The sequence below is a fragment of the Portunus trituberculatus genome, chromosome 44, assembly GCF_017591435.1.
Source record: "Portunus trituberculatus isolate SZX2019 chromosome 44, ASM1759143v1, whole genome shotgun sequence".
NCBI lineage: Eukaryota > Metazoa > Arthropoda > Malacostraca > Decapoda > Portunidae > Portunus > Portunus trituberculatus.
In genome coordinates, this window is record NC_059298.1 from 13,141,727 (window position 1) to 13,161,726 (window position 20,000).

The window sequence follows — 20,000 nt, forward strand, 5'->3', positions numbered from 1 at the left end:
TTCTTAAAACAATGACTGTATCCATCCATCAGCCGGAAGAGAAAGAGAAATACACTCTCTCTCTCTCTCTCTCTCTCTCTCTCTCTCTCTCTCTCTCTCTCTCTCTCTCTCTCTCTCTCTCTCTTTCTGTTTTTCCTTTGTTATCTGCTTTTACTTGTCTTCCATTTTCTATTTTTATTTTGTCTTATTTTTTTCTCTTTCTTTTTTCTTTCTTTTTCTTTCATTCACTCACTTTTTTTTTCGTTCTCAATGTTTTCTATTTTCTATTTTCTATTCCTGATTCATTTCTCTTAGTTTTGGATTAGCGTCTCAAGTCTGGTTTGTTAACTAAGAGAGAGAGAGAGAGAGAGAGAGAGAGAGTCCTTACTGTTATTTATTTATCCGTTTATTTATACATTTGTTTTTGGTGCTTAGTATGACCTTCTACTATCCTCCTCCTTCTCCTCTTCCTCCTCCTCCTCCTCCTCCTCCTCCTCCTCCTCCTCCTCCTCCTCCTCCTCCTCCTGCTCCTCTTTCTCCTCCTCCTCCTCTTCCCTTTCTTGACCTTGCACAGTCATCGCCATTCTTCATCTTCAGTCTCTAGTTTCTTCTTTCGTCCTCGTGTTGGTGAAGAGAAGAGGAAGAGCGCTATTGACTGACTGACTGACTGGCTGACTGACTGACTGACTGACTGAGTGACTGGTTGGTTGGTTTATTGGTTAAATTGACTAACTAACTGACTTTTCCTTACTGTCGTGCTTATTAACTAAGTTACTTACTGACTGACTGACTGACTGACTGACTGACTGACTGACTAATTTGCCGGCCATTTAACTTGACTTTTTTATTTTATTTTTTTATTTATTTACAGATTCACTTATTGTTATATTGATTGAATGAATGAATTGTCAACTTTTTTTTTTTTTCGTGTGTTTTTCAGTTCTTATTGTATGTACTCTGAATTTTTCCTTCTCTATGGTCTAAAGGGAAGAATACGTGTGTGTGTGTGTGTGTGTGTGTGTGTGTGTGTGTGTGTGTGTGTGTGTGTGTGTGTGTGTGTGTGTGTGTCTTTCATGTTCCCCCAGTTGTCAGTGCATTGCTAGTGAATTTACTGATTTATTTAATTTATTGTTGGCAAGTTTCTTTTGCTTATTTTGTCGTGAAATAAAAACACTCGCACATTTCTCCTCTTATTTATTTTTTTTGTAACTTTTTATCGAATCATCACATCAATAATTATTACACACACACACACACACACACACACACACACACACACACACACACACACACACACACACACACACACACACACACACACACACACACACACACACTACTCCCCAGTCACTTACAGGCTGTCTTGTATAGTAACCATCCTCTGCCTGCCTCCCTGTCTGCCTCTCTCTCTCTCTCTCTCTCTCTCTCTCTCTCTCTCTCTCTCTCTCTCTCTTTCCAGGGCGGCGTGCGTTTCATGAGTATTTACAACATCTACTTGAATCATGCGAGAGAGCGATCAATAAACATCGTCACCACACACACACACACACACACACACACACACACACACACACACACGTTCTTGTCTTGTGCGAAACTACACGACGACGAGGAAGACGACGAGGAGGAGGAGGTATATCATCTGACGGTGCTGGCCTTCCCCTCTCTCCTTCCTCCCTCCCTCTCTACCCCTCTCTCTCCATCACTGAAAAAAAGAATAGAAAAAAAGAGAAAAGAACAGGCGAATTCGGAGCCGCCAGCTGTCTGGACATCGATCGGAGACGCGGCGGCCGGTTACCAGGGCAACGGGAGGGCGGTAGTGGTGGTGGTGCTGACGGTGGTGCTCTCGCCTCTCAGCAGACACCCACAGCACCGCCATCACCAGCCAGCCCAGCCGTTCAGTGCGTGGCCGGCCGCTGCAGGGTAGGGGCGGATGGTGTCATTATCCCGGCGCCGCTGATTATGTTATCTTTCCTCATTTGTCCCTCCTAAGCACCTCCGTGGCATGTGTTCCCAGCCCTGACACTCCCACGGAACGCTTCACTCGCACAAATGGAGGTGCAGTAGTCATGACACGTAGCATATGTTGGCTGGTATGAGGTATACACGTACATATATATACATACATATACGCACACATACACGTAACCATGATGAATAGTAAACACATACACACGTTGCCATGAGCCACTCACACACATAAACACACACATACACGGAACCATGAGGGTCGCCGCTGCTTCCTCGTGTCTCCCAGGAGTTCATGAGAGTCGTAGCGAGAGCACTGGCCAGATGGACGAGAGAGAGAGAGGATAGGTATGGATTGAGAACTGAGAACAAAGGGTACGTTGTGTCGACGAGGACGAAGGGAGAGAGTTAAAACAAGGACACACGCTGAGAGGACACGAGGACGAGGAGGTGGAGAAGGCAACGAAGAAGATAAGTGTGCAGACGACGACAGGTACAAATATGGGGAAAGGATGAGGATGGAGATAAAGATTGATATGAGGACGGGGATAGAAAAGAAAACGGGCGAGAAAACGAGGAATAAGATAAGAGAAAGTAGGACAAGGGAAAGATGAGGAGATGGACAGGGACAAAGTTAGAAGGAGATGTAGAAGAAGATGGAAGAAAAGACGGGGATATCAAAATGAAGACGAAGGGGAAGAATGGAAATGAGAAGAGGGAATGGAAGAGGAAGAATAGAAAAAAAAATATTAGATAAAAAGGGAAGATTGGGACAGAATGGTACTGGTTAGACGAAGAGTAAGTAGGAAAAAAAATAAAAGAATAATGAAGGAAGAACAAAGACAGATATGAGAACAGGAAGAAAAACAACAACACGAGAACATAATCAAGAGTGGAGACGAAGAATGGACATAAAAATAAATGAAAAATACATAAAAGGAAGGAAGAACAGGACACGAGAACAAAGAGAAGAGGAACAGGAGAGCAAAATCAAGATGGAAGACGAAAAATAAACAAAAAAGAACAGAAAAAAAGAACAAAGAGAGATACTAAAACATAACGAGAAAAAAAAAAAAAAACACCAACAATAACAATATCAAGGATGAAGCAACAGAAAATTTAGCAGCGGGCAAGAAATGATAATCCTTTCAGTGTAGGATGGCAAGGAGTCCTAACCAAACCATATGTGCAGGAGAAGAGAGCTGCCATACCTCTCCTCGACCCCTGCTGGTTCATCACTGCCTGCTTGCCTGCTTGGAGTGCTATTTGAAGGCTGCCAGTCATCACCTTGCCTCAATCTGCCTCATCTTCCGTCACCCTGGCTCTCACTACCTCTCTCTACTACTGAAATCTGAGACACGAATATATTGGTGGTGTGTGTCACTGATGATTCTCTCTCTCTCTCTCTCTCTCTCTCTCTCTCTCTCTCTCTCTCTCTCTCTCTCTCTCTCTCTCTCTCTCTCTCTCTCTCTCTCTCTCTCTCGTTCTTTTTTTATCAATATTTTGTCAGAGCTCCAGTTCATAATATTTTTTTCCCGCTTCTCTTTTTATCATTCATGTTTTTTTTATTATTTTTTCAACTATGTCCCATCCATGTTTTCTTCTTTATTTTCTTTTGGCCTGTTACTGCCTCTCTCTCTCTCTCTCTCTCTCTCTCTCTCTCTCTCTCTCTCTCTCTCTCTCTCTCTCTCTCTCTCTCTCTACTTTTTTTCACCATTTAGTTATTTATTGTCTTCTTTCATTTACTAACGGAAAAGATAATAAAGAAAATAAATGAATAAATAGAAGATAACCAGCATTTTTTCTTCATAATATTACCTTCCTGTAATTGAATAAAATCTAAAACGTCTTGTTCCTCTTTCTATTTATTTATTTTTTGTTTTGTTTTGCGCGTTCGCTCCTACACTGTTATCTTCCCACGAGTTTCTATTATCAACACCTTCCTTCCTCTCTGTAAATGTCCCAGAATTCCTTTTTCTTACCTTTCTTATCACTACCTTCGTCTATTCCATATCCGTTTTGGCAAGCTGCTAACACACCCGCTTTCCCATAACCGAAGGACCACAACTAGGTTAGGTTAGGTTGGGTTGGGTTGGGTTGGGTTGGGTTGGGTTGGGTTGGGTTGGGTTGGGTTGGGTTGAGTTGGGTTAGGTTAGGTTGGGTTGGGTTGGGTTGGGTTGGATTGGGTTGGGTTGGGTTGGGTTGGGTTGGGTTAGGTTAGGTTGGGTTGGTTAGGTTAGGTTGGGTTGGGTTGGGTTGGGTTGGGTTGGGTTAGGTTGGGTTGGGTTGGGTTGGGTTGGGTTGGGTTAGGTTGGGTTGGGTTAGGTTGGGTTGGGTTGGGTTGGGTTGGGTTGGGTTTGGGTTGGGTTGGGTTGGGTTGGGTTGGGTTGGGTTGGGTTGGGTTGGGTTGGGTTGGGTTGGGTTGGGTTGGGTTGGGTTGGGTTGGGTTGGGTTGGGTTGGGTTGGGTTGGGTTGGGTTGGGTTGGGTTGGGTTGGGTTGGGTTGGGTTGGGTTGGGTTGGGTTGGGTTGGGTTGGGTTGGGTTGGGTTGGGTTGGGTTGGTTGGGTTGGGTTAGGTTGGGTTGGGTTGGGTTGGGTTGGGTTGGGTTGGGTTGGGTTGGGTTGGGGTTGGGTTGGGTTGGGTTGGGTTGGGTTGGGTTGGGTTGGGTTGGGTTGGGTTGGGTTGGGTTGGGTTGGGTTGGGTTGGGTTGGGTTGGGTTGGGTTGGGTTGGGTTGGGTTGGGTTGGGTTGGGTTGGGTTAGGTTGGGTTGGGTTGGGTTGGGTTGGGTTGGGTTAGGTTGGGTTGGGTTAGGTTAGGTTAGGTTGGGTTGGGTTGGGTTGGGTTGGGTTGGCTTGGGTTGGCTTATGTTGGGGCAGCCGTAGTGCAGTGGAACCATGCGTGCTTTGGGGTCCGAGGGGTCTCCAAGCGCACGGGTTCGAATCATGTCCACAGTCCGAGTGTAGGTTGGGCTTCCTCTCTCAGGGCAACGGTTTTCTAGCGGGTAGGCTTTTGAGATAGGAGGTACCCAAAAAGTATCCCATTTAGCCCATAAATTCCCGTGAAAAGCCCACATGGTATAAAAAAATAAAATAAAACTGTATAGGTCAGTGTGTGTGTGTGTGTGTGTGTGTGTGTGTGTGTGTGTGTGTGTGTGTGTGGTGACATGTATAGATTTCAAGGCTACATCAAGAGAAACTAGCAGTGGTGTTGTCCTGTCTGGCGTGGTCTGATCTGGAAGCAAGTTGTTTTTTTCGGTATTGCATTGCTGTGGTGTGGTGGTGGTGGTGGTGGTGGTGGTGGTTGGTGGGTATTCATATGTTAATTACGTTCTTCTGTTTCATTCGTTCTTTCATGAGCTCACTCTCTGATTTAGCTTCACATTTTTATAATCTCTCTCTCTCTCTCTCTCTCTCTCTCTCTCTCTCTCTCTCTCTCTCTCTCTCTCTCTCTCTCTCTCTCTCTCTCTCTCTCTCTCTCTCTCTCACTTTTCCTACTTTTTCATTAACCCACTAAACACCCACCTGATCATCAACTCGCTCACTCACTCTCATACTCCCTCACTTACTCTCAAACTCACTCTCACTTACTCATCTGTTCAATCTTTCATTCACTCACCTGCTCACTTATATATAAAGTTAACATCATTACTTTTTCCTCTCTCTTTTACAACACTAATGACATCTTTTAGTCGTCAATTCAACAGATAATTAGATCCCTGGTTGCCTTTTATGGAGGACTGCTGAGCTGGTGTTAATTTCTTTCTTTTACTCAGGTATATTAGAGAGGCAGGTCGCAGGAGGCAGGAGACGCTTCATTTTGTCCTTTGGGTGTCCGTGGTAGGCAGCAGGAAAGCGACAGGACAGCTAAGAAACCCCGTCTAAGGATTTTCTATAAAACGTGAAAAGGCATGAACTGAATTATAATGAGTATCTTGATGTGTCTGACTGTACTACGTGGAGGTGGTTGGAATGAGGAGACTTGTGTGTGTCTGTGAGAGAGAGAGAGAGAGAGAGAGAGAGAGAGAGAGAGAGAGAGAGAGAGAGAGAGAGAGAGAGAGAGAGATTTTAGCATTGTAGACTAAAGAAAGGCAAAATGAATGCGTCCTAAACACACTATGACACTTTTTTTCTATGTACTTCTCAAAAAAAAAAAAAAAAAAAGGGACTGGGTGGCGATTTTACCATTGTAGACAAAAGGAATACAAAATTAATATGTTCTAAAGACAATGTGATACTTTTTATTCTATGTACTTCTCAGAAAAAGAGGGCGTGAGATGGCGCTTTTGATATTGTAGACTAGAGGAATACAAAGGTCATCATTTTTAAAGACAATGTGACAGTTATATTTTTCTACTTACTTCACTTATCCTTGCGACAATTTTGACTGGATTAAAGTACTAGCATGTACAGTATGTCTTCAGGCGCTACAGCATTTGAAAAACCTCCACCACTTGTACCTTCTGACGTCAGTGATGTGGTTTAAAGCCTCGAAATCAGACTCTAGTGAACATTAAACTAACACACTCTTCAATTAACCACAAGAAAAATAACAACCACTGAGTTAATAGTTCCCTGAGAGACCCAACCCACCAAACAAAAGGGAAAAATGTTATACCCAACGGTAGGAAAAGTTTAGAGTGGATTTGAAAAAATGAGAGAAAATGTTAGTTTCAAAAAGGAGAAAGAGCGGACAGGAGATTGAAAGTGAGAGGGTACGGAGCTATTACAATGAAGGACGAGTTGCTGGGAATAGATGGGCAGGAGGAATGAGGGAGGAGGAGGAGGAGGAGGAGGAGGAGGAGGAGGAGGAGGAAGACAAACTTGAGGTGGATGTGGACGAAAATAGAAAAATGAGAGAGAGAAGTTTGATATAAGGACAGTTTTTGTGTTGTGTCTATCTGGCTATCGTTCTATCTATCGCTCTATCTATGTATTTAACTATCTCTCTCTATCCATACTATAAAAAAAAAAAAAGACGTTTGACAAATTTCTTCGCTACGGTTAACTCCTTGACGCGTTTCCATATTCATTCTGCTTAATACCTGGTGATTTTATTTATACAGCTTCAGAAACTTTTGGTGGAGGGTTGAAATAGTCAAGACTGTGGCCATTAATCTCCTGACCTCCAGAGATCCTTCCTAATGTCAATAAAATGATCTAATCGTACACAAATCTCAAGGTAAAAATGTGTCCCAGTACTGAAGAGTTAAAATTACGTAGTGTTAGGCTGAGGTTATTTGCAGTTAGGTTAAGTACATTAGGTTAAACTAGATTAGATGCATAATTTTCTCAAATATACCAACATTTAATAGGTAAGCAGCATTAACTCCATAACATATAATGCACTGAGAAAAAAAAAACATGAAAAAAGATAAAATAAACAGAAAGAGAGAGCTAAAGCGATCAAGTTAAGGAGCAAAGTGGTAAGGAGTAATAAAGGCGCGTGGCAGTACATAGCCGTGAGTGGTGAAGCTCTGGAATGCCTGGCCAAGTTCCACATTTGAGTGTAGGTATTACTGGAATGGAGTCTGCCGAGCCATCAAGGTGGGAATGGCACCCAAACTTTTGCCGGTTCTTTAAAGGGTCGAGAGAGAGAGAGAGAGAGAGAGAGAGAGAGAGAGAGAGAGAGAGAGAGAGAGAGAGAGAGAACAAATGACTTCTAAAGCAACGAACAAACAAGAATCTTACTGGAAAGAGCAAAACAGAGTGAAGGGCATTGAAGACCACGAGCTTAAGGAAGGAAGGGAGTGGTGGAGGAAAATAATTAAGAGGATCTCGCTGGGGGTGGAACGAAAGGTGGAAGGTTGAGTGGAAGATGTAAAGTGGGATGGAGAGGTGGTGTGGCAAATGAACCGCAGAGAACTGGTGTTGTGGTTTCATTTTTTTTTTTTTTTTTTGGGGGTGGGGCGGTGTGGGTGGGGAATAAAGGGGTTGGGGGAATAGGGAATGGGTAAGTTCTGTAGTTTTTTTTTTTTTTTTGTTCTGGTGTGTGTTACTGTTTAGTTGTTGTTTTTTATTCATATTTTTTCTTCTTGATTCTTAGTGCTGTTATTTTTCTTATTTTTCTATCATTATCATTATTATCTATTTCTGTATGAGTTGATTTATTATTATTATTATTTTTTATTATTATTATTATTATTATTATTATTAGCTATCATTATTTTTCACAGATTTTATTATTATTTTTTTTTTTTTTTTGCTCTTCATGTTCACTTATCTGTTTAATCTTCTTTTTTTCCTTAATATCTTCTCGTCATGATTGTCACAACGGACGCATTAAAGGAAACTATGTGTGATATTAGTTGTCATGTATGATACCGAGATACTGTATCATATTACTTAGCCTCGTTCTTTCTACACACACACACACACACACACACACACACACACACACACACACACACACACACACACACACACTTTAACAGAGAAGAAATGATGAAATGTTTGATCCGGTGTTACGAAATCTAAAGAAAGACCTTAAACATTCTTTTCTCCTTCATTGTATTGTTATATAAGAAAACTTTCCTTATTGCTTAAACACTCCGCTCCTTATCTCTCCAATGGACATCTCACACACCACTGTATACATAGGACGCTGGCACACTACTTGGACACATTAATACAGGGTTGGAATGGGACACTGATAAAACTTCACCCTCTGAAGGACATTGTAAACAGGACATGTACACCATATGACATACCTTCTTCCTTCTGGGACACTTCAGACACCGTGTTTGAAAATAGGAAAACAAACACGCGCACACACTCTCTCTCTCTCTCTCTCTCTCTCTCTCTCTCTCTCTCTCTCTCTCTCTCTCTCTCCGACACAAATATACAACTTTTTTTCACGTTGGGACACTTAATCTATCTTTTTTTTCACGAAGACACGAATCCTTATCTTCCTTTATACTGGGTACCTTAAACACAACATTAACCACTTGAGTACCTTGATGCGTTTCCATATTCATTCTGCTTACTATTTGGTGATTTTATACATCTCCAGAAACTCATGTGAGGGATTAAAATAGTGAAGACTGTGGCCATTTATCTTCTTACCTCCATGTATCCTTTCTAATGTCAATAAAATGGTCTAATCGCACACAAATCTCAAGGTGAAAATGTGTCCCAGTATTGAAAGGGTTAAGTATTACACCTAAACGCACACCTTTCTTTATATGTAGGACACTTGATGGATTTTACTTAAACACACTAAACACACTTGAATTAACCTTTTATTCTTTTTTTTTTTATGTTGGGGGTGGGGTGGAGTGGAAAAGTGCAGGAGTGTAAAGCCCTTCAGTCACCTGTAATCAAGGTGTGAGAACAGGTGACCAGGTGGTTGGCTGATTGGCGACGACACGGGCATCTTTGAAGGAGATCCGTGCATGTCACTTCACGTCCCAAACACGGCGCCGGGTTGTCGCTTGGAGCCGGAAGCTTACTGGTGGTCAGGAAATGTACGTGTGATAAAAAGATACTCACTATTCTCTCTCTCTCTCTCTCTCTCTCTCTCTCTCTCTCTCTCTCTCTCTCTCTCTCTCTCTCTCTCTCTCTCAATTCTTACGTTGACTCCGGAAAACCCTCCCAGATACCTTCAGAGATTTGTACCCCCTTCCCCTATCTTCTTCCCCACCACCACTATAACGCACAATCACCCTCACCACCACCACCATCACCACCACCACCACCACCACCATCACCACCACCACCCTAACACAATCACAATTTTAAGTTGAGCGCTTGCCTTCGTCTGGGAGTGACGTGTTAGTTGTTGTGGTGGCAGTATGTTGTTTAAAATAGTTGTGAGACAGCTGGCCCACACCCAAGCTAGTAGTAGGCACCGTCCTCACTCTCCCTCTCTCTCTCTTTCTCCCTCTCTCTCTCTCTTTCTCTCTCCCTGTCTCACCCCATGTGTCTGCCAGTGTAGGGGTTTGTGCGTGGAGGAGGTGGTGGTGGTGACTGTCTTCTACTACTACCGGTATACCTGTTTATCGTCAACTAGTCAGCCTTATTGCAAACTCACCTGTAGCACCTCTCTCTCTCCTTTGCAGTGGAGGTTGTAGTGGGACGAGTGGTGATAGTAGTGGTGGTGGTGGTGGGAGCGAAGTGAGTGCGCTGAAAGTGTTGGCCATAGCGTAGTGTGGAGACAGAGAAGGGACTCAGCACAGAAACAAAGACTAGATGGTGGCGCTGGTGACGATGACGTATGCAAAGGAGGAGGAGTAAATGGAGGAAGGTTACAGTTTGAACTTAGTGTCATGTCTCCGAGTACACTACAAGCGAGTAGTAGTGGTGGTGGTGGTGGTGGTGGTGTGCCGGATCCGTGCCCCGTGCCCCGTGCCCCGTGCCTCGTGCCCTGCTTGCCGGTGCGGAAGGCAAGACAAACACCCAAATTTGCACTTTCCTCAGAGAGATCCATTGCGTGTCTCGCTCTCTCTTTTCCCCCCATTTGTGTGTGTGTGTGTGTGTGTGTGTGTGTGTGTGTGTGTGTGTGTGTGTGTGTGTGTGTGTGTGTATGTGTGTTTGTGCATGATTATCTGGAGTGGGTGAAAGTGGAATGAAAGGAGACACACACACACACACACACACACACACACACACACACACACACACACACACACACACACACACACACACACACATGCGCGCGCGCAGTTGAGATTCTGCATGTATCAATCAAAAAGAAAAAAAAAGTAAATAAAAGATAAATAAAACTTTAAAAGAATAAATAAAACTGAGGCAGAAAAAAGAAAATGAATTAGCTAAGAAAAAAAAAAACTCCCAAATTCATATTGTTAAAAAAAGAAATCCACAATCAAAAATTTGGAAAAAAATGAATAAAAGTGAAACAAAAAAATAAGAAAAGAAAAAAAATGAAAATACGTCAGTGCTTCAATTCCCTCCCCCAAAAATACCCCAATACCCCTCAACACACCCTCCCAATACACCCTCCCATTAACCCCCACCCCAACACCTTGAGAAACGAATCACTCCTACATCAGACAGTCGGACCACCCATGCACCGCCTCGGAGCTAAAGACGGAAGCAGACTGTAAATGAAGCAGCGACGTGGAGTTTGTGATTCCTTCCTTCCTTCCCTCTGGCGGCGTGGAAGTGTGGCATACAGTCTTGGCCGGCTTGTAGTACGGGGGCGTGTGAAAATATATCCCTGTCAATCCCCCGTGCGTCTGTTTACCTGTCTTTTTATTACGCTAAGCCTCCATTGACTTCCCTTGTTTGTTGACGCGTCTGCTTATCTGTCTGTCTGTCTGTTTCGTTTGTTCTTTGCCCTTTGATTTTATTTTTTATCATTGGTTTTCTTATTTGTAGTATATTGTTGTTTGTTTTACGTTTTTTTTTTTTTTTTTTGGCTAGTATCGTGTCTGTTTGTTGTCCTGTTTGGTTAGCTATCGGTCTGTATTCCTCCCCGTCTGTCTGTGTCACTGCAGTTTTGCGAGTTCCTGAACACTAACATAGATTTCAATTCCTTTGATGATTGTTGCTCTTTTCTTTGTCTTTCCGAGTTCCTTCCACTCATCTGTTTGTTGTTGACACGCAGCTTGGGAAGTCCAGGGAGTGAGGTTTAGAGCGAGAGGGCCAGAGGAAAGGGCTCTTCTTTATCTGGCGAGGTTTAACAAAGAGAAAGAAAGAGAGAAATCCTATATTTTCTTGAGTGACGTGCTATTCGCATCTGAAGAAAGAGAGCGTAAGAGGACGAGCAAGACGAAATCAAGACCTTGACGTGGAAAATTAATTGTATTAAAAACGAAGAAGGATCACCAATTAGTTACTCCTCCTGTGGCTGCTACAGGAGTGTTAGAAGAGGCGCCATGACCCCCTGTGCCCCTGCCCTGCCCCACATCCCTTGCCGCCCCGCCCTGTGTCTCAACTAGGAGTAGTACCAGTAGTTACGGGAGTAGTCGCAAGAGTGAGACTACCATAAAGCGTGTAAGCCGCTGAAAAATACGGCACTCTTTGGTGAAAGTGAAGAAGATTATCCTTTTGGGCGTGTGAGTATAGTGCGAGGAGTGAGGTGACGACCAGACGAGGCGGGCAAGATGGGGTGCACCATGTCTGTCGAGGAGAAGGCGGCGTTGGCGATCAGTCGTGAGATTGATCGCCAGATCGCCACCGAGAGTACGCTGCGCGACGTGAAGCTTCTACTGCTGGGTAAGTGTGTCTGTGAGGAGGGGGAGAAGCCTCCACTAACACTGTCGGAGTGACGCCCTTCACGGGACGGACGGAACTCACCCTATGTTCAGACTATACCTGGTCTCGCTGCACGCGTCACACAGCGGCGTCACCAAGATCACCACGGCGTCTCCGTCTCATACATGGAGCGTACAAGATTCTTTCATCAGTATTTGACACATTGCAGTTTTATTGAAAGTGAAAATACGATCATAAGATAATGTAGCTTATTCACCTGCCTTGAAAAAAAGAGTTTGTCACCACAGTAATGACAGCCGAGTGTGTTCTTAATTTAACCATAGTGTCGCCTCCATGTTCCTTTCGTCCTCAATTCATGGCTATTATATTACTGTAAACACTCCATCTTTTATTCCATATCATGATTAAATTATATGACTAATTAGCTTAAGACTTATAACTATATTCCGTTGCCCTCATTGTTCGACACCAACAAACACCAAAACATCACCAAACCACATCCGAACACAACACATGGACGACGCCTCGCCGCATCGCCGAGAGTGACGCCACTGATTACGCTGCTGCCTGCAACACTAACACCAAACAGAGTAATTGAACCTGATTCTTTCCCCGTGCAGCACGCTCGCTCCTCCTATTAGCCGTACATGACGCCCGACACATGTGGCTTGGATGATACCCAGGTGGCCTAACACCCCTCACTGACGTCCATGCTTCATTAACCCTCGCGCTGACGTGCTTACACCTGTTTGATGACGTGTGGGTCTTTTGAACACCTTGGAATGACGCTTTGAAGATGTGTGGATGATGTGTTGCCTCCCTAACACCTCCGCAGAACTTCCCAAGCCACGGCAAGTGCAGGAGGTCTAAAAACACAGGAAAAGCAGCGCATTACACCACTTTTTCCTACTTGCACGTCGCCAGCCCTGCCCATCTCTTTCGTACGTGAGGTTACCGCTCTCCTCCACGCCCTCCATCATGCCTCGGCCTTCCTCCCTCCCCCTCCTTGAAGCCCCAAGGGACGGCCATTATACAAGACTTGGCACTGTTGATGTTTTGCCGTCGACCGTGTCCTCTGTGGCAATCTCTCAGAGGAAAAGGAAAACCCAACTCAAGAATTTACGTGACGTGTGGCCATCCTTCTTTTTCTTCTTTGTTGTTGTTGTTTTCCATTCCTCCTCCTCCTCCTCCTCCTTCTCCTCCTCCTCCTCCTCCTCCTCCTCCTCCTCCTCCTCCTCCTCCTCCTCCTCCTCCTCCTCCCTAACAATTTCCTGGGTGCTAAGAGGAGACGTGGGAGAAGTAATGAGATTATTTACTCATTCATGTATTCATTCATGTATTTTACACGAATAGACACAGGTTAGGGAAGGTTGAGAAAGAAAAGGAGGAACAGAAGAGGAGGAGGGGAAATTGAAGAAGAAGAAAAAGATATTGGATTAAACGAAAGCTGTGATAAGAGTAAATATGAAATGAGATCTGAATGCTTACAACAACAACAACAACAACTAAACAACAACAATAGAAAGTAAACAAAGTAATGACAAATATAATGAAAATAACAGCAAGTCTTTATTTTCGTGCGTGTGTGTGTGTGTGTGTGTTTGCAGGCGCGTGTAATGGTAATGCAGGTGAGGTGAGTGGTCGGATGGTTAATCAAGGTGTGTGAAGGTGCACCAGCTGTACCTTACCTGGCTGTGTGTTATGAGAATGGACTGCTGTGTGTGTGTGTGTGTGTGTGTGTGTGTGTGTGTGTGTGTGTGTGTGTGTGTGTGTGTACATGTGTGTGTTTACTGTGTGTGTGTGTGTGTGTGTGTGTGTGTTACTGTGTGTCATGATACAGATAACTGTTTACTTCTCATCTCTCTCTCTCTCTCTCTCTCTCTCTCTCTCTCTCTCTCTCTCTCTCTCTCTCTCTCTCTCTCTCTCTCTCTCTCTCTCTCTCTCTCTCTCTCTCTCTCTCTCTCTCTCTCGTTACCTGACATTTGACGCTCCGCCAGATAACGAGGACAAGAATGATAATAATAATAAAAAAATAATAATAATAATAATAATAATAATAATGAAAGTAAAAATGCTGAAAATAATGGTCAGAATAAGAAGAAGAAGAAGAAGAAGAAGAAGAAGAAGAAGAAAGGTAGTAATGGTAGTGGTAGTGTTGACAAGTAAGCGGAGGTGTTTAGTGTTTACGTCATCCATTATTCCATAAGGCGTTCTCGTTATACAGTATTTGCATTAGCGACGGTTAATATTCATAGTGCACTTTTAATTTTCATTGTTGAACGCATACTCTATTCGCGTGAAATACCTTAGTTGGTTAGTTAGTTAGCAGAATGGTAGTGGTGGTGAAATTAACTCCGGCAACATCAGCGGCAGCAGTATTGTGGCTTAATTACTAGGAATTTTAATACTCAGCTGTGTGGCGTCATTTCTTATTCATTTTATTCATTATTCTAGTGAGTGAATTCGTTATTACTGCAGGTGCTATTTCGTTTTTTTTTTTTTCATATATATATAAATTTGAGTTCTCCCTTGATAATTAACTATTTTTCCTTCCCTTTAATTTCGAAGTTGTATGTTTTTTTGTTTTTGTTTTTTGCAACTCAGTAAATGTATGAACCGTGTAGGCAGGGAGGATGAAATTAATATTGTTATTATAAAGTTTGAGATATAAACAGACGCTTCCCTTATCATGTGTGTGTGTGTGTGTGTGTGTGTGTGTGTGTGTGTGTGTGTGTGTGTGTGTGTGTGTGTGTGTGTGTGTGTGTGTGTGTGTATGAGTGTATGTGTGTGTCCATGTGTGTGTGTGTGTGTGTGTGTGTGTGTGTGTGTGTGTGTGTGTGTGTGTGTGTGTGTGTATGTGTGTGTGTGTGTCAGTGGCCTCGAGACGGATTTCATGAATTTGCTCAAGTATCGGATAAAAATTTGGAAATAGTACACTTATGATAAGAAGTCTCAACATATCATAAAAACAATTTGTAATATATATTTCCTGCATGTTTTGGTCAGAATATGTCTATCCGTCTATCTATATCTATCAATGTTTATCTATCTATATATATATCTTTCTATCCGTGTGTGTGTGTGTGTGTGTGTGTGTGTGTGTGTGTGTGTGTGTGTGTGTGTGAGTGTGTTGCAAGGCATGGGTACACGATTCTTCTCCTTCCTTAGCTTCATTTCTTGGATAGTGAAGGTGAAGGCTGCGCTCGCGTGTTTGTAGGTAAATAGGTGACAACACTGGCTCCTGGGGGTAGAATGCTATATAAGCGAGGGACGCTGAGTGGTGTGAGCTGGTATGAGTCTGCGTTAAGTGACAGATATGGTTGTATAGTTACAGTGCAGTGAAGGATATAAAATGGTGTACGTAAGGGGATTGAATTAGGTTAGCATATTGGTAAAATTATGGATATAAGAAGATGGCATACGCAGGTAGATATACACTGAAAGGCTCTATGAAGTATTGTACCAGGTGATGTAAGGAGAGTGATGAGAGAACAGTAGTACTAGTGGCTTTGGAACACGTAAAGGAAGCAAAGTGATAAGATAAACCACCTGAAATCAGTTAACGCACAAAAGACACGAAGAGATATTGAAGGTGGAGAGAGGTGGAGAGAAGGAGAAGAGGGTGTGTTGAGGCATTGTATGAAGATGTAGATAAGACACTGAAATAAATAAATACATGATAGAAATATAATAATAATGGTGTTTTAGAGAGAGAGAGAGAGAGAGAGAGAGATGGTATGAAAAGGAAAAGAAACATTCCACTTATTTAACATTTAAAGAGAAATATTAGGTTGTTTTTATATGTAGTAAGTTCAAGCACGACTCCTCTCTCTCTCTCTCTCTCTCTCTCTCTCTCTCTCTCTCTCTCTCTCTCTCTCTCTCTCGTTTCCTCTATAACAGATAAAAGAACGTCACTCACACACACACACACACACACACACACACACACACACACACACACACACACACACACACACACACACACACACACACACACACAGGCTGAGGAGAGGATTTTGCAAACTTGCCTAATTTTATCCTCATAGGTCTTGAAGGCTTGAAGTTTTCGCGGTATTTTTGGTTGGCTTGCAGCATTCTTGGCATGCACCATTGTGTTGGGTTGAGCGGCCGAGCGAGGACCAGCAAGCCAGCCCGAGAGAGAGAGAGAGAGAGAGAGAGAGAGAGAGAGAGAGAGAGAGAGAGAGAGAGGATTGGGTTAGGGTGACACAGCGACAGCACAACACTAGCTAATGTTATCACGGCTGTGAGGACAATGGGAGTGTGTTGGGGGGGGGGAGAGTGGTAGTCATGTCAGGAGAAGAGAGGGAGGAGGTAGTAAGGAGGGGCCATCACATGTGCTAGATGTCACAGGACTGCTCCCACGCTCTCACTCACTCACTCACTTACTCACTCACTCAGGCGTCTATGGAATATCTCATCCAGTGAATTAGGCCAAACAGATTGAGGGTGACAGTAATGCCGCAGGTCTCAATACACTGCTCTCCCGCCTGCTACTCCCTCTCCCTCTCCCTCCCTCTCTCGCTGTGTCACGGGAATCTGATGAAGGAAAAGGTGACAGATCTGGAGGTGCATCTGAATAATCCATTTTTGCCTCTAACGCTCCCGATGAGATGAGAGGCGGCAGTGCAAGGCGTGTGTGTGTGTGTGTGTGTGTGTGTGTGTGTGTGTGTGTGTGTGTGTTAGGTGTTGTGCGCCTGTCAGTGTTGTATACTGGTGGTAGTGGTGGTGTTATTGTTTCTCTCAGTGGTATTGTTTTTGTTTTTGTTGTTGTTGTGTTTTCTCTTGTTTTTACTATTGTTCTTCTTTTTCTCTTTTGTCTTCTTTTCTTGTTCGTGTCTCTTCTTGTTCTTGTTCTTGTTCTTCCTCTTGTTCTTTTTGTTCTTGTTCTTGTTGTTCTTGTTCGTGTGTTTCTTGTTGTTGTTGTTGTTGTTGTTGTTGTTGTTGTTGTTGTTGTTGTTCTTCTTCTTCTTCTTCTTCTTTTACTTTCTACTACTACTACTACTTATATTCACTATTTCACCATCACCACCGTTTTTTGTGTTTATTCATTTATATATCTATTCACCTACATATATTTATTTATTTATTTTTGTTATCATTCAACACTCAGTATAGCTGTCCTCACCACTATTAATATCCACCGTCAATGCCACCACCACCACCACTACTACCACCACCACCACCACCACCACCACCACCACCACCACCACCACCACTACTAATATCATCATCACCATTATCAGCACCACCACTATAACTGTCACCATCACTACTTTTCTTATCATTCACCTTACTATCGCTGCACTCCTCCTCTTTATCACCATTATAACTGTTGTCACCACCACTGCCACTGACTGCTACATGCTGTCATCACCATTTACTTGTGTTATCACCATTCATGTCATAATTACGACTGTTGGTCATTAGATAGATAACACTACATCCTGTCACACATATTACACATCTCTCTCTCTCTCTCTCTCTCTCTCTCTCTCTCTCTCTCTCTCTCTCTCTCTCTCTCTCTCGTGTTTATATATCTGTAAAGCTTTAAAGCGAAAAGGTCAGTTTTATTTCCCTTTAGCAACTCTGTTCATAGATTCGGGGAAATGTGGTAGGTTAATTTTGTTGCTAGAGAGAGAGAGAGAGAGAGAGAGAGAGAGAGAGAGAGAGAGAGGGGAGGGGGAAACTAGCCTGTCAGTCCCATATGATCCCAAACAAAAAGTTGAGGTGGAAGTTTTGTGTCATCCAGAGCTGTCCTCCTCCTCCCCCTTGATGATTTCCTTTACTTCCCCCGCTCCGAGCCAAGGACAATGTGTGTGTGTGTGTGTGTGTGTGTGTGTGTGTGTGTGTGTGTGTGTGTGTGTGTGTGTGTGTGCAGCCTTCATATTATTTGTCTTGCCGTGGAAGACTACAAGCCTCGTATTTATCCAGCGGGAGTTTTTAAGTATATATATTGTGTCTAAACACAGCAGATGTGTAGTGGAGGCTCTCACGGTTGCCAGGTGTGTGTGTGTGTGTGTGTGTGTGTGTGTGTGTGTGTGTGTGTAAGAGTCTCACAAAGAACTGTATACGTATCAACGCTATCTTTAATCTGCATGTCTCTCCATAACTGATGACATAACCTGGTAAATCAACAACACGTTTAGCTTGAACCTTAAATCGTCCTGCCTATATAGTCTGGCTTAAGGTAGTAACAGCTGCTGGCGTGAGGCACTGGCTGATATGATAACAGCTGACATTTACCGATAGCACCAAGCCCTGCCGTCTTATGTAAGCCTCTAAACACCAGCAGGCCTTGAGAAGCGGAAGAATCGAGGTGAATTTAGTCATCTGAGGTTTTTTGGGTCCGAGATACCAAGATACTACTATACACCATTCCTTTATCGCACTCCTTGTCTTTGATGTTCTTCAGGCCTTTCGTTGCGCCTCCTAGTGCTTTCCTGGCAAAGGTACCCGCGGCGCATCCCTCCTCGAGCAGCGGGTTTATATATATAACGATGAAATACGAAGATGAATTCCTCAAGTGTACAGAAATACTTTGCATGACTTATATTCGTCCGAAGTAAATCCATCTGGCGAATTTCAGGGCCGTTCCCAGACTGTGAGTGAGCGAGGGGAGGCAGAGGACGGCTGGAGGATGAGGGAGAGGGGAGACAGGAGAGAGAGTGAGAGAGGGAGGAAGAGAGAGTGGCAGCTGGGAGAGGGGAGGATACAGGGTTGTGCAAAATGTACACTGCAAAAGTTCGTGCCCAGCTGAGGAGAGCCAGAATTTTACTTCCCCATTCTCTCTCTCTCTCTCTCTCTCTCTCTCTCTCTCTCTCTCTCTCTCTCTCTCTCTCTCTCTGAAGTGGACTGGTTAAGATCATTAGAAAATCAATATCAATCACTATTTCATCCCATTCCTTCCCCCCTCCCTTCCTTTCCCTTTCGTCCCTGGTGCTGACCGCTCCTTCCCCACACCTTCATGCGCCCCCAGTCCCAGGTAAGGCGTGGTCGGGCTGCGGTACAAGACTCTTTAAAGGTCCACAGGGGAAGTGCTGAGTCTCCGCTTCCACATAAAGATGATCTGCCAACCAGCCAACCAGCCGCTCAGACCACCCTGCCTTACACACCGTCTCGTGTCTACCTGCTTTCCTTCCTTCCTTCCCTCTTTCCCTCCTTCTCTCCTTCCATCCTTTCTTCTCAGCTTTCTCTCCTTACCTCCTTCTTTCCTTCGTTTCGTATTTTTCTTTCTTTTCTTACTTACTGATTTTTTGTTTTATCTTACCTTTTTTTCTTCAATTTATTTATTTCTTCCTTCATTCCTTCCTTCGTTACATATTTCATTCATCCTTCCTTCTTTCCTTCCTCGTTTCATCCTTCTTGTCTTGCTTTTTTTTTTCTTCTTCTTCTTCTTTCCTTGTTTGCTATAACCCACTCCTCCATTCTTTCAAATTCTTTTACTTTTCTTGTGATTCTCTCTATCTCCCTTTCCTTTCTTTTCCTTATTGCTGCTTCCTTTCCTCCCTCCCTCCTCCTTTAAACTGAACCATAACTTGTACACACATTTTCTTTTTCACCTTTCTTCTTTTCTACATATCCACCTCACCTCACCTCACCTCTGCCTCTTCTTTCCTAATAACTGACCATCTAAGCACCCAAACCACACCTACCTAACTACCATGCCTTTCTATCCCTACCACCACACCTTCCTTTACCTCACCTGGCCCGCCTTACCTTACTAACACCCGAATCACTGGAATGTTTCTCGATAAATTAGTTGATGGTTGTGTTAATGAGTATCCCTGTGCAGACTCACCTGCATGTATAGTTCACCTGAGATGGGTCTAGGGTTATGGGTTAAAATACGTATCTTGT

General features: G+C 43.5%; 1 protein-coding gene and 1 long non-coding RNA gene across 3 annotated transcripts in view; one reads left to right on the top strand and one right to left on the bottom strand.

Annotated features, from left to right (window-relative positions):
• The window catches only part of LOC123518832 (guanine nucleotide-binding protein G(o) subunit alpha), a 221,543-nt gene that overhangs the window by 18,539 nt on the left and 183,004 nt on the right, over window positions 1-20,000 (top strand). The window contains exons 1-2 of one of the 2 annotated variants that reach the window (XM_045279870.1): window positions 9,801-9,930; window positions 11,512-12,122. The exons of the other annotated variant lie outside the window; for it this stretch is intronic. Of the exons in view, the coding sequence (XP_045135805.1) occupies window positions 12,011-12,122 (112 nt within the window). The 5' untranslated portion in view covers window positions 9,801-9,930; window positions 11,512-12,010. Of the gene's footprint in view, window positions 1-9,800; window positions 9,931-11,511; window positions 12,123-20,000 lie in introns of those variants that run through there. 2 annotated transcript variants of the gene reach the window in all.
• LOC123518836 lies at window positions 9,167-10,152 on the bottom strand. Its single transcript, XR_006678892.1, has 2 exons — window positions 9,976-10,152; window positions 9,167-9,393 (listed from the first exon to the last, which is right to left on the bottom strand). It is a non-coding gene; the product is annotated as an uncharacterized LOC123518836 (long non-coding RNA).